At 35.9% G+C, this 15,797-nt stretch overlaps 1 protein-coding gene across 10 annotated transcripts in view; it reads left to right on the plus strand.

Moving 5' to 3' along the window:
- LOC106876310 (uncharacterized) overlaps positions 1-15,797 on the plus strand; it is a 345,615-nt gene that overhangs the window by 4,215 nt on the left and 325,603 nt on the right. For all 10 annotated transcript variants that reach the window (XM_089350466.1, XM_089350463.1, XM_089350464.1 and 7 more), the window contains exon 2: positions 766-830. In XM_089350466.1, coding sequence (XP_089206592.1) covers positions 766-830 — 65 coding nt within the window. The remainder of the gene's footprint in view (positions 1-765; positions 831-15,797) is intronic.

Here is a 15,797-nt window from a genome sequence, read left to right on the forward strand (position 1 = left end):
CTTAACACCAATATTACCTGCTCGTAATATGTCCTCAACAGATTATAATATACTGCAAGCATTCAGATCAGGCCCCCGGTTTTCTCCCACCTGTGTTATGGTAGAGATTGATTTAAACATTATCAGTATGGGCACTAATCGCATCAATCATATCTGTCCAGAGTGGAGGAGGCTGCAAAAACCTGAACAGTGCTCTCTTTTTCTGCCCTGGATAAATTCATATAGGCATATGTGAGTGTGTGTGTGTGTGTGTGGACACATATAAAGTACATGCTTTAAAAAAAAACAAAAAAAAACAAGCACGATAAATGCACACAAAGCTTACATACAGCTACATATACAGATGACAGATGAATACATAGATATATTAAACCTAAACTCGAGATATTGCTTGTATTACTGTCGCCATTATAATCATTGTTACATAACCACTATTCTCGTCGCCATTATCATTACCTCTGTTTTTCCCACCATTTTATGCCCTGCTTCTATCGACTGATCATCAATGATAAATTCTGCCATTATTGCAATCACTGCTATTAGCTATACAAATTTTATTGTGCTTTTTATTTGTAAAACCTTTTCCCCGTGAATTTCAGTCTGTACTCTTAATCAGCAATCTGTACTCAATCTCTTAATTTTCCAACGCATTCATGATAATTTCTGATTTTTACATTTTTTGGTGCTTCTGTTTTTCTTTTTTGCTTCTCTCCACCCACGCTAATGAACAATTTTTTTTTTATAATCCTCAAATTTACTCCCCAGAGAGAAAATGGCTTTACATTGTTTCCACATTGAGGAAAACCTGCTGCTCCCTCAAATCCTCTTTGGTGAGTTATGATAATTTTATATTTACTTATTAGATTGTGGTACAAGAAGCAGAGTCTTTCAGTTTTGCTGTATTTTCTTATACCTTGGGATCTAAATGTGATATTTAATGTGAGTTGTAGGTTCGCATTTCCTTAAAGAAATAAATTTGTGGAGGGAAGCAGCTCTTAGAAAGGTGGGTTCAAAGAAGTGCTTAATCTGAAAATTGTTGTGGATACAACATCTCAACATTGTTGTAACCTACACTTGGTTCTGCAGAAAGCGATCGTTGTTGATCTTTTGTGCATAAAGATCTACTATTAGCTACTATTTTAGAAACTCAGACAATGCACCTTTGCTATTTTTAGCAAGCTTGCAATTATACCCTGATGTAAGACATAGTGCTGAAATTGCTACAAAACCGTTTCATCAGTTCACAAAAAACAAAAAAACAAAAGAAAAAACAACAACCTTTTACCACCACGGATGATGAAAAGATGTCGCACAACTTGAGCTGATGACAGTTTGAAGGATGTCATATTGTATCATACTGATGTATCATACTGATTCATTCCTCAACAAGAACACTTACATAAGAAAAAAGATATGCATGTCTTTCTAATTGAGAATGGTAGAAATGTTTTAAAAATGGTTAAACAAAATACTTTCATAATCCTGTATGACGGAGGCAACTGAGTAAAATGTAGGATTAATAACCAGATTAATAACTAAAGGTTTGTATCAAACTATCGATACCGTACTCTAACACAAATATTCTTAACTCTTAAATGATCCATTCTTTTTAATGCACCGATTGTGAATTGGTACACTTCGTTCTTGAAACCGTCCAGAGCTCAAAGCAATAAACTGAGTTCAGTTCGCTTTATGATTCAGTGAGTGATTGTTGGAAGGAAACAGGTTCCGCTAGACTAACTTGCCCTTGATAACGAAAGCTTTCACAGGTTCTCAGGAACGCCAATATTAAGATGACTTGTTCGAATCAGAGAAGAAAGATTCTTACACATTGCTTTGTAATTTATTCTTTATCAATAGCGTTAAAGATTCGATTTTGGTGCGAAGAGAGAGAGAGAGAGAGAGAGAGAGAGAGAGAGAGAGAGAGAGAGAGAGAGAGAGAGAGAAAGAGAAAGAGAGAAAAGAAAAAAGAATTTAAGAAAGAACGTACGCCAGTGATGTATAACATGTTTTTGTTTGTTTTTTTAATGCTATTTAACAGTCCATTGCACTGCAATGCGTGCTGGTTTAGAAAGTTAATACCTCAAGTGAGGGACGGAAGTTTTTAACACCCCTCCCCTATGTAATATCCGCAGCTGGAACAGGAACCAGAAAGACTGAGTAATTAATTATACAAACCTGCCGAGATCGACTTTGCCTTTCATTCTTTCGGGGTCGATAAATTAAGTTGAGTAATCAACTAGTCCCCTCCTCCAAATTTCAGGCCTTGTGCCTTTAGTAGAAAGTATTATTATTATTATTATTATTATTATTATTATTATTATTATTATTATTATTATTATATTTTTTTCACCATGACATAGACAAAGATTCGTAGTTGTTTGTGGCGCACTGCTGGTAATAATGACTATAAATTTCCTCTAAATTCCCTTTTACTTATATATTCAGACCTCATAATGTGAGGAAAAAAATTAGAATATGAAAAATATATTTTGAAAGGTTATTTGCCATTGCAACCAGTTGTTAGTGTCAATGAAGCTTATATATATATATATATATATATATATATATATATATATATATATATATATATATATATATATATATATATATATATATATATATTAGCTGTACGTTTCTATTACTTGAATCCGAAGGATAAAAGTAACTTTCTAGTATACATAGCAAATTAAATATAAATACACAATCAAGAAGTGATAATGTTGACTTATGTCAGGAGCAAAACTACATCTACTGCTAGATAGCAGGGGACAGTATACGTGGGAGTGTATATGACAATGTAGCAGTTGTTTTTATTATTAGTCTTGCTATTGTTGTCATTGTTCTGATTTTTTTTTTTTTCTATTTTCATTTTTCTCCATTTCTTTCCACTCTCATTATCAACCTTACCTACAACCTAACTACAATTGTTTCTTATCGTTTTCATCGTTCTGAATTCTATTATCTATCGTGTTAGCTGTAAAATCGTTGACATCTTCGCTGTCTTGATAATGATATCAGTGCCATCTACGTCCTTACAATTGTCGTTATGTAGCCCACTGTAAATCCAACAGTTGGCGGTTGGCTGTCAATGTCACCAAAATGGTGGCCTATCTAGCGCCATGACAACTATACGCACAACGGCTAGTATAATAACGGCTGCTAATTAACAGTAACCACGACAAGAACAGCAACAATGCCATCATTATCGCCATCATCATCATCATCATCATCATCATCATCATCATCATCATCATCTTCATCATCATCTTCATCATCATCATCATCATCATCATCATCATCATCATCATCATCATCATCATCATCATCGTCGTCATCATTGTCGTCATTAACAAGATTAATATCTACTACTACTACTACTACTACTACTACTACTACTACTACTACTACTACTACTAATGCTGCTGCCGCTGCTGCTGCCGCTGCTGCTGCCGCTGCTGCTGCCGCTGCTGCTGCCGCTGCTTCTGCTGCTGCTGCTGTTGGTGGTTTCGGTGTTTCTGCTGCTGTTACCTATCTTTTATTTATGAGATTATGGAGGTGAGATGATTAGAACCTGTAGGGCACCGGACTGAATGTACTCTAGCTATTAAGTGTCGTCTCTCCACTTTTTTAGTTCGAATCTACTAGGATTAGTAAAATAACCACCAGTAATATACGGTGTACAGTAGCGTTGATTAATTCTTTGCTGCTCCCAACATTTCCAGAAACAACGTTGAACTTAGTGCAAAGACAATATGATTGAAGTTAATGTTATAGTTGTTGTTTAGCTACATGTTAGCTCTGATACAAGAGACCTTTGATCAAAGGTGTTCCAGTCATGACCATCTCATTTTTTTTCAGACCCAGCGTATCCTGAATAACATTAAATAATTTGTCCTTCTTTACTGTAGTTCAGTAGCAGGTCAGCCATGACCTAGCAGACCACTAATCAAAGACCTAGTTATGACCATCCAATTTATTTTTTCAAACGCTGTTTATCTAGAAAAGACTACGTTGTCCAATATATCCTTCGTTTTTTTAAAAAAAGTATAGTGTTTTTTGAGGCAGTTTTAGTTGCTGTTTTTAACCTGTCGCGTGACCATCCCCAACTCTTCTATAGAGACCCTCTTTACCGTCTCAAATCATACTGCTATGGCACTAGTCGGCAGAACTAGTTGAAAGTTACATGTCATAACTTGAGATATTTAGCTATACATTCCTTAACATTTTGAGTTCAAATCCCACCAAGTTGACATTACCTTTCATCCTTTTGTTTGATCAAGAAAATAAAAGCAAGTTATGGACTGAGGTACGTCCGATTGGCTCTTCTTCATTCTAAGGGTGTGACCTTGTGCCTATGTTAAAAGATTGTAATTACTATTAATATTTTGGAATCGATTTAAGCGTTTAAGAAGTTACTTTGTTACTTTGTAAGAAGTTATACATGGAAGTGGAATAGGATTAAGGTTGTGGGGTGCTTTGATCGAACCCAGCTTTTCACCTGCATGTAGTAAAGGATTGCTTTTCGGTTTTATTGAACCACACACACACATACACACACACACACACACACACACACACACACACACACACACACACACACACACACACACACACACATACATGTACATATAGTGTAATTTATGTTTGTCTATATTACTAATTAATGTCTTGACCAAATTATATAACGTCTTTTAGCCCTACTTTTCGTTTGTATCTAACTATGATTGTAAACCTTTTCGTAACATGTTCTAATGCATGGATTTTCGTAGCAAATTATTATTATTATAATGTTGGTTGATTGGTAGACGCATTAGAACGTCGGAAAAATCCCATTCAGTGTTCTTTCCAACGTTTTCAAATATCTCGGATTTCAAATTTACTTTCCATCCTTTCAGAGGTCGATAAAATAAGTACCAGTTGATCACTGAGATCGATTTAATCGGTTAGTCCCCTTCCCCTAAAATAGAAAGTAGAAAGGATTATTATTATTATTATTATTATTATTATTATTATTGTTGTTGTTGTTGTTGTTGTTGTTATTGTTGTTGTTGTTGTTACTTGCAAATTAAAGTAGCAGAGATGTTATCTTTCAAACATTTTTGTCAGGACTCTTGCAGAATACAAGGTGGCACTGCTCTAACGGTCGACAATACGTATCTCAATTCCAAAAGTACTTCAGCAGTTTATATGTTGTGCCGAATGGACCATTTACCATAATCTTTTCAAGTTTTTCCATGTCAGGTCCTGATATTTCTTGATTTTCAACGTTCCTTTGATACCCACTCTACTGTCATTAGCGATCGTAAAGTCAATGATCTAACACGATCATATCTGGTCTTCTTGTTTCAATTGTATGATCAGTCTCTATAAAGAAATCTCATAAAATCCTTGTTATTATCATTTACCATAACCACCTCTGGCTCGTGTTCATACTGCTTTTCCATCACTTCACATCTAAAAACTTGACTAACGTCTTAATGCACTCCTTTACTGCGTTTATATTATCTTTGTGCTAGTTTACTGCGCTCAGTTAGTAGATACTTTCATTGTCTTTTCTACACATTCTGTATTTGCTATCTGACTGAGTTTGATCAATATTTGCATCAAATTCATCCTAACTGCTTCTTCATGATGGACTACAAATAGCGATTATTATTATTATTATTATTATTATTATTATTATTATTATTATTATTATTATTATTATTATTATTATTATTATTATTTGTAGTGAGATATAACATACGGCCGAATCCACCAGCTTTTTGAGACCGTAGGTTAGGTAAAAAAAAGACGTTGAGGTAATGAAATACGCACCTTGTATTACAGCACATAGAACAGCGGAACATAAAGTTGATGGTCATGGGTATTGGCCGCAACTGCGACTCTTGGTTCGTTTTTACTTTTCCTGCGCAATATACGAAGGTAGTAAGTGCAGTGAGAAGAGACTATATATATAGTCGGGGGCGGGGAATTAATTTACTGATCCCTACAATCCCTGGAGGCTATAAGACCATTCCAGATCTGTTTTCCTGTCGTGTGCATAAAAAAAAACAATCAATCAAAATGGCGGTGTAGGATACAAATCCAGCCGCTATACGAGTAGCAATAAAATGTCTCTGGAAGTCTTCCTGCCATGACTAACAGAAAAGGCAGAGAAAGAAATAATAATGATAATAATTTATTGGCCACAAGAGCCGTAAAAATTAATTTAGAACAATGCAAAGACAAATAACAGTGTGGATATACGTATACACGAGCCGACAATAAACAATAACAAAAAGAAAATTGATAACAATGAAAATTCGCTATTGGGAGCGCACTACCCAGGACCAACTAAGGAATCCTGGATCAGCCCGATTATCAAGGGCTTCAACGAGAAGCGCTCCTTTCCCACCCGTTTTCTCTAACCTACATGCGCTAGCACAGAGTAGGCCCACTCACTCGCGTTACCCTGCTCTTTAACTAGTTCGGATTTCAAATTCCGCCTTTTATTTCCTTCTGAGATCAATAAAATAAAGTACCAGTCAAATACTGTAATCGACAGCAACAACTAACCTCCCTCCCTTGAAAATTACTAGCCTTGCGCACGGCTAAATGCTTAGCGGCATTTCGTCCGTCTTTACGGTCTCAGTTCAAATTCCGCCGAGGTCGACTTTGCCTTTCATCCTTTCAAAGTCGATTAAATAAGTACCAGGTACACACTGGGGTTGATGTAATCGATATAATCTCTTCCCCCAAATGTGAGGCCTTGTGCTTCCAGTAGAAAGGATTATTATTATTATTATTATTATTATTATTATTATTATTATTATTATTATTATTATTATTATTAAGGCAGCGAGATGGCAGAATCGTTAGCACGCCGGGCAAAATGCTTAGCGGCATTTCATTCGTCCTTACGTTCTGAGTTCAAACTCCGCCGAGGTTGACTTTGCCTTTCATCCTTTCGGGGTTGATAAAATAAGTACCAGTTAACCACTGGGGTGATGTAATCAACTTAATCCCTTCCCAGAAAAGCGAAATTAAAAACCATTATTATCATTAGAAGTAGTAGTAGTAGTAGCAACGGCAGCAGCAGTAGTAGTGTATTCCTTCCCTTCATCATCAAAACCTTAACTACGACTGTTATCCTACAAACGTCTCTATAACGAAAATGATCTCCACATCCAGCACCACATCAACAGTAAGAGCAGCAATAAGAACAATTACAACGGCAACAATCACCGCAGATATCATTATTATCCGTCACCAACAACAACAACAACACCAACACCTCATCTACAACGGCAGTGACGTTATCAGTGTTACAAATTACAACTTCGACAATGACAACAGGTGGGCGTAATCACTGGAAGTTGCTGACACCCACCAACACTACTAGATATCGTCACCGTCTCCAGTATGTATATATATATATATATATATATATATATATACATATATATATATATATTACATACTACTACTACTACTACTACTACTACTACTACTACTACTACTACTACTACTACCACAACCAATACCACTACCACCACCACCACCACCACTACTACCACCACCACCACCACTACTACTACTACTACCACCACCACCACCACCACCACCACCACCACCACCACCACTACTACTACTACTACTACTACTACTACTACTACTACTACTACTACTACTAGTATTATTATTATTATTATTATTATTAGTAGTAGTAGTAGTAGTAGTAGTAGTAGTAGTAGTAATAGTGACAAGGCAACAACATCAACAGTAGTGACAGTACTAGCAATAAGTGAGAGCCTCCACACGGTCGTTCGATCGGCTAGAAGTTGCAGCTAAATCCCTTTCAAATCAATTCTAAATCGCCGCGAAAGAAAGAAAGACCGTATAAGATCATAAAAAAAAAAAAAAAAGAGATGAGAAAAAAAAGAAAAACAGGAAAAAAATGGAAAAAGTGAGCGGTCATGGTTGGCATGACTTCGATTATGGGGCTAAACACCAACACAAACAAGAACAACGAATAACAAATAGTGAACATAGTAACAACTACCCCTCCTCCTATTTTCCCCAAATAAAAACTGTAGTTTCTTCCCTTCCATTCAGAACTCATGTCTTGTAAACTTCTCATCTCCTCTGCCTTAACATTAATACTATCGTCAATCACCCCCTCTCTCTTTTCCATTTTCTCATCTGGAAAGCATTCAACAACACCCCCTCTCACAATACATTATCTCTCCTCTCTTCTTTCTCCTCCACCTTTTCTACTTTCACTTTCACATGGCAGCCATGTCTACCGGTTTCGTTTGACGACTAGACTTAACCACTTACGCGTCATATAATCACTAACTAAAACGTCACCTACTACAACGCCAACGCCACCATCGCCTACAATTAAAAGAATAATGGCAAGAAAAAAACAACTGCAATTACAATAACTTGAGGTACTCTCTGAGTGGTCGCTCGAGGTGTTAGAAATAGCAGCTAAATTTCTCTCAAACCGCTCTACCTAAAGAAATCACACTGGAAAATTAAGACCTAAATATCCCCTAAAACAGGGGTTTTCAAACTTTTTGACTTGCGGACCCCTTTATATTTCAGGCTTTACCTTAGGGACCCCCTTATAAACGCTTATGAAATTTGTACATAAATATTTGCTTAAAATAACATATATTTTTGCATTTATTTATTTAACAGTATTTAACAGATTGGTTTATTGTCAATTAAAAGATTTCGATTAAAAAACGTATATAAAATCAAATTGCCCATAAAAAGTATTTGCTGTCTACGGACCACCTGTCTTGTCCTTGCGGACCCCCAGTGGTCCGCGGATCACAGTTTGATAACCCCTGCCCTAAAACGACGAGATGATCATGGTATATGGGCTCACTCGTAGCCAAACAACTACGAGTATACTCTTGTTCTCACAGCGATACTAAAATCACTATGAACAGCCACAACAGTCATTGCCAATAGCGATGCGACAGAAATAGAAGCTAAATCTCCCTCAAATTATACACTATCGTCTCAAAGAAATGAAGTACACATTGGTCAATGATAGTCTTAGCTACACAAAAAAAAAGAGATGATCATGGGTAGAATGGCTTTGGTCAGTTAGGACTGAGTTATGAGTAAATCAGCAACAAGAACAACAACAGCATCGCTACTACGATTATTGATAGTAATATGACACCAGCAACAACAACAGCGATAACATTAAGAACATCATGACCACCACTAAAACCATCACAAAAATTTATTTCATCGCCTTTACTTACACCGACAGCAACATTCCCAAGCTAACAAATTTCTACCATAACCTCCACTATTATCACCACGTACGTAATACACACACATATATATACAATCAAACATACATACATACATACATACACACTTACGTGTGCGTGTGTGTATGTGTGTGTATCTGTGTGTGTATGTGTGTGTATATGTGTGTGTATGTGTGTGTATGTGTGTGTGTATGTGTGTGTGTCATATTACGTACGCGAAAACAAGATATTGCGAAATAATACAAACAGGATTCATTCAATATGTATGTATTTACGTATGTGTGTGTTTGTGTGTGTTCTGAGTGTGTGTGCGTGTGTGTGTTTGCGTGTGTGTGTGTGTGTGTGTGTGTGTACATACATACATACATATATACATACGTAAGTACGTAACTACGTACGTACGTATGTATGTATGTATGTATGTATGTATGTATGTATGTATGTATGTATGTATGTATGCATCAGAGACGCGCTGTCAGAGTACTTAAGGAGACGTAGTATCTCCTCTAAAACTATAAAATTATAAACACTTATGTTAAACATAAAATACTAGTGATTTCTGAATTCATTATATAAAATGTATATTTGATAAATGCAGCGCATAATTCTGCGAAGGCCTAGTACTTTGATGATAAGACCCCTGGATGAAATTTATATAGTGTGACGGAAGAAGAAACTAAATTGCTTTTCTTAGGAGTCAATACAGAAATGCGGAGTGTACTGTAATGATCGAGCTAATTTGAAGAGCCATAGTATTTCATATGAGGGTATAAAGTGGAGATATATGCATTCATATACATTTATATACATCTGTACAAGTATACAAACATACAAACATATGTATGCGCACATGTGTGTATGTCTAAGACAGTATAAAAATATAAATGAATAAATGTATTATGTTGTGGATCTGAGAGTATATATATATATATATATATATATATATATATATATATATATATATATATATATATATATATATATATATATATATATATATATATATATATATATATATATATATATGGTACTGAATATAATATTTAAATATATATATGAGTGGCTGTGTGGTAAGTAGCTTGCTTACAAACCACATGGTTCCGGGTTCAGTCCCACTGCGTGGCACCTTGGGCAAGTGTCTTCTACTATAGCCTCGGGCCGACCAAAGTCTTGTGAGTGGATTTGGTAGACGGAAACTGAAAGACGCCCGTCGTATATATGTATATGTATATGTGTGTGTGTGTGTATGTATGTTTGTATGTCTGTGTTTGTCCCCCCAACATCGCTTGACAACCGATGCTGGTGTGTTTATGTCCCCGCAACATAGCGGTTCGGCAAAAGAGACCGATAGAATAAGTACTAGACTTAGAAAGAATAAGTCCTGGGGTCGATTTACTCGACTAAAGGCGATGCTCCAGCATGGCCGCAGTCAAATGAATGAAACAAGTAAAAGATTAAAAGATAGAGATTAAAGATATATATATATATATATATATATATATATATATATATATATATATATATATATATAAGTATTATATGTAACATAATATAATACATATGTGTGTGTGTGTGTGTGTGTGTGTGTGTGTTGGCCACTTTCATGCCACGAACCAAATAGTCGAAAAATAGAATACAACGTTCCATTCTTAATACGTTGTGAGAACAAACGGTAATGATGACTTTTATTGTGGAGGCGCAATGGCCCAGTGGTTACGGCAGCGGACTCGCGGTTATAGGATCGCGGTTTCGATTTCCAGACCGGGCGTTGTGAGTGTTTATTGAGCGAAATCACCTAAAGCACCACGAGGCTCCGGCAGGGGATGGTGGCGAACCCTGCTGTACTCTTTCACCACAACTTTCTCTCACTCTTATTTCCTGTTTCTGTTCTACCTGTATTTCAAAGGGCCAGCCTTGTCACACTATGTCACGCTGAATATCCCCGAGAACTTCGTTAAGGGTAATCGTGTCTGTGGAGTGCTCAACCACTCGCACGTTAATTTCACGAGCAGGCTGTTCAGTTGATCGGATCAACTGGAACCCTCGACGTCATAAGCGACGGAGTGCCAACAGCAACATCTTTTATTGCACTAAATAAAGAATCCAATACATTTCCACTAAAAAACGTTTGTCTTAACTTCTAAATTTAAGCGAAGTCGACTCTTCTTGTCATACCTGTAAAACTTGCATTAGAATACCACCCTGCTTACAAGTGTTTCGAAAACTGTATTAGAAGGAAGGAAAAATTGGAATTAAATTCGACAGCAAATTTCTTACATATCTATCATTCGCAGAACATAGAACTGAACTTTAAAATATTCTAACCGTTAGAATAGCATAATATAGAAAATAAGGCTGTAGAACAAAGTATGAGCATGAAAATTAGCCCCTAAAATCTACGAGAGACAAGTTTCTGTTATAGCGTTTAGAAAACATTCCTTCAGACAGTAAGGAAACATAAAAATATAAAATTGCAAATTGGCTTGCAGTAAGCAAACTTTCAAGAGCGGAGAAAGTTTCATTTTTGAAAGTAAAATGCGCCTCTAAACCTTAAAAGACGAATTTACAACTATCTTCCTAACAATTGCTTATAGTCCAGAAACATGGACCCGTGTAAGAGATCTAGTAACTAAGCTAACAATCACTCTCATTATCACATTATACTTGAAATTAAGTAGAAAGGCCTTAAAAACTCCGAAATAGATCGAAAAAATCAAACGGAACTAAATCAAGTTCATAAAATCAGTGACAAGATAATTGGGCTGGTAGGGCCGTGTCCCGAGGATGAATGAAAATAGCTAACTGATAAAACTACTATACTGTAATTCGAAAGATTGCAAAAGGAACAGGGGACAGCAAAAAACAAAAAGAACGGCTGGATAAGATAGATATGACGAAGATTGGAAATCTAGGCAGCCAAAGTCGAAAGCGGATCTTTGTGGTTTCCGTCACTGTTTACAACTTTGTTCCAGATATTTCCAAATTTGGTATATGGATTGTTTTGTATGCTAATTATGAAAATGTCATTCATTTTTTTCTCTAAATCTATAATTGAAAAGTTATTTAGCCTTTAAAACTTGCAAAATTTGGGTATTTTAGCCAATCAGAAGTGAGTATTTTACACATCACCGTGGGGAAGAACTCTGTTTCCGTTGTAACCAAAGATGCTGCGCATGCGCACAAAGAGGAGAAGAGGATACGAGAAAGATAATCTACTATAATAATACTCTTTATGTTTTTCTCCGTCGTAACATGGATGAGAAAGGAAGGAGTGATGGCAAACTGGTAGTGGGAGCGTTTCAACTCTGTGTGTGTATGTAAAAGGAAGGTATGTGAATGTTTGTATGTGTGTGTGTGTGTGTGTGCGTGTGTGTGTGTGTGTGTGTGTGTGTGTGTGTGTGCAATGGAAGTGGGATGGTGAACATTCAACGCTGAAAATAAAAATAAAAACGTTTCAACTTTGTGTGAGTATACTTATGTATATGTGCGTAGCAATGTTCTGATATGCCGATGCCCCCCCCCCCCCCTCGATCATGGAAGAGGCAGCGAACGCGCTGATTGGCTGAAAATTCTGAAAATGTTCAAACTCTGAACACCTGTAACGTTTTTGCAAATATGTTTTTTGAATAAATGAATAACAAATTCGGATTCAGCGTCAAAAATTACATCTATATGATACATTAAAGAATTTTTTTTATAGATAATTGTGAACAGTAACGAAAGCCACAAAGATCCTCGAAAGCTGTAATGAGAAAACTTTAAGGTTTTTATTCAGCAGTATGTATGTATGTATGTATGTATGTATGTATGTATGTATGTATGTATGTATGTATGTATAGGCAAGTCGGAAATGAAAATAAAAACGAAGACAGCAAAGGTCAAAAGATGTACACATTGAATGTATCAGGTTGACGCTCAGTTTAAGATGGGAAAAAAAGAGAGGGTGTGTGACGTTTTGAGCATGGCTTTTCGTCAGAAAGAGGAAGCGTCCGGAGAGAAGGAGAAATAAGGATAAATACAAATTTGTATTGTAGTTCCTACGCACGTTTCACCATTATGGTTGTTTTGAGCCCTGCACTAGGTGTCCCGAATGCAGTTGGATGCTCGATCACAAGGGATCATCAGGGAACACTTTATTAAATGCGCATCGGAACTATAATATAAACCTGTGTTTATCTTTATTTCTCTTATATTTCCTCTGTAGATAATAACTAGTAAGACCACTCAGTATAGAAGTTACTTAACAACTATACAGGAAGTAGACGGGATTATAATCAGCCTCGTGAAGCTCTGAACATAACTGCAGTAGCCGTACATCTATTTGTAATCACAATTTCTACCACACACACACACACACACACACGCACACATTTAGTAGCTCAATGTTACAATACGACTCAGTTTCACCCACTTCTGGTTCATCAGATAACGTGGAAAAAATATATGCGAGCTTTTTTACATAGTGAGTCATTATCATTCAATATAGCAACAGACCAATATAAGAACGCGTTACTAATTAATGGTTTTAAAGAAAAAAAGAATTAGATGCTTAAAACCCACACTGTATATAAAGAGGAAGATATATGGTTTAATTCGCTATGCAAATGAAGTTAGAATCCCAATCAGAAAATATTTCGAAAACATGTGCGTTTCTATTTTTACATTGGACATAAATGCAAAAAATTTCCAACCTTAGCTCACTTAAGGTTAGCTACTCGACAATAGATAACTTCTCTAATAACGTATCATCTATTAATAATAAGAGAATAATTAGTAATCTATAATTTTATTCTGCTGCCATCAGTTTATATGACAAAATAACTATGGAAAGAAATCGAATCCATAATCTATTAGTCACACAGCATTTATATTATCCGAAATGGATCGAAAAAAATCAAACGGAACTAAATGTTGTTAGCAAGTTCATAAAATCGTTGAAAACTATGGAATGAAATCGAAGAAAGTCTATTGTATATGCATTGTATTATATTGTTTGAAAGATGATTGACTGATAATATTATGTACACATATTATTCTTTTATTCTTTTACTGGTTTCAGTTTTTCAACTTCAGCTATGCTGGAGCACTGCCTTCAAGGATTTAGTCGATCATTTCCACTCTAGGATGTCCGGTCAATTCGTCGACGGCAATTTGTCGTCGTTTAATTTGTCCTTAGGTCAATTCGTTGAGATCATAGGAAAAATGGAAGAACGAATATCTGGATTAAAAAAAAAAAAAAACGTTTATTTTAAGGTTTGCTGTATTACATATTTATTTTTTTTTTAAATTTAAGATTGTGTTCAATTGCTTTCAGAAAAATGACTTTTTGGCTTAGATCATATTTTTCTACGACATTCTTTACACGCCGGTTCGTATCTCTATTTTTTCTTTTGGCTTGGTTATTGCATAAACTTCTGCAATTTGATATTGGCAAACCTTCCCTCACATTTAATCACACCAATAAGTTCCAAATATTTGGATGACTAATATTTACTGTGTTTTTCAGCGCGCTGTGGTAGACTTCTAAACTATTTGTAGTACGAACAATGCCCGTCATACATCAATCCCACACACTCCATATAGGTAATGGAAATGGAGGTTCAAGGCGTCGCCTCCTCTGTCCTCTTCCTTTAGGTGGTCCTATGTAATTATTTTCAAAATAGGATACAACTGACTGTGGAATATTATCATCATCTACAAGTTGTTCATATCTATCTATGACATCATCAACCAGCAGGAAGGCAAGAAAAACTGCCATCTTCGTGATATCTGTATTTTAGTCCTTCTTGCACAACATGCTTGTACACATTTTGTCCTAGATGTAACAAGCAGCATGCCGAATACGACCCAGGCAACGATTCCAGAAGTCCATTATAGGCTGCTTTTTCGAAATCCATAATTATATTATCAGGTCCCTCATTCTGCAGTAATTCATTTATTTTGGCAAAAAGTCTACTATATGTGTCTTGACTTTTGTCAGAGAGCAATGCGAACAATCGTGGGGCATTAAAATTATCAATTTGAATGTGAAGTATATATAACTGAAAAAATACGCTAGAGCAACACTTAAATGGTCCATCTGCCGCCCAGTTCTTGTGCTGTTTTAACTGTCGAAGTGCTTCGTCACTTGTAAATATTAGTATTCGTTTTGATTCTTCCATCTTGTAAACACTGTCATACTGTAAAAACGTTTCCTCATTGTCAAGGTAAGAGTATTCACTTGGAATGGAAAACAAAACATATATAAGTGGGGTGGCAGGATAGTTGGAATCAGCTTGCCTCCAACGTCTAATATTCTTATTAAGCTGTGCAAACGGAGGTATTTGCGACCATATACAGTCGTTTAAATTCTGAACTTCACCAGTGAAAATTGAGCGAGGGGCATCACGAGATGAAATAGACTTTACTTTAATATTTGAAACTATTATCTTTGCATTTACCTCTGCAACAGTTGAAGCGTAATTATGGATCCCAATCTTCTTAAGCTCTTTATAATTTTCATCTGTATGAAGT

This window comes from Octopus bimaculoides, chromosome 4, assembly GCF_046866305.1.
Source record: "Octopus bimaculoides isolate indiv1 chromosome 4, ASM4686630v1, whole genome shotgun sequence".
NCBI classification, from domain to species: Eukaryota; Metazoa; Mollusca; class Cephalopoda; order Octopoda; family Octopodidae; genus Octopus; species Octopus bimaculoides.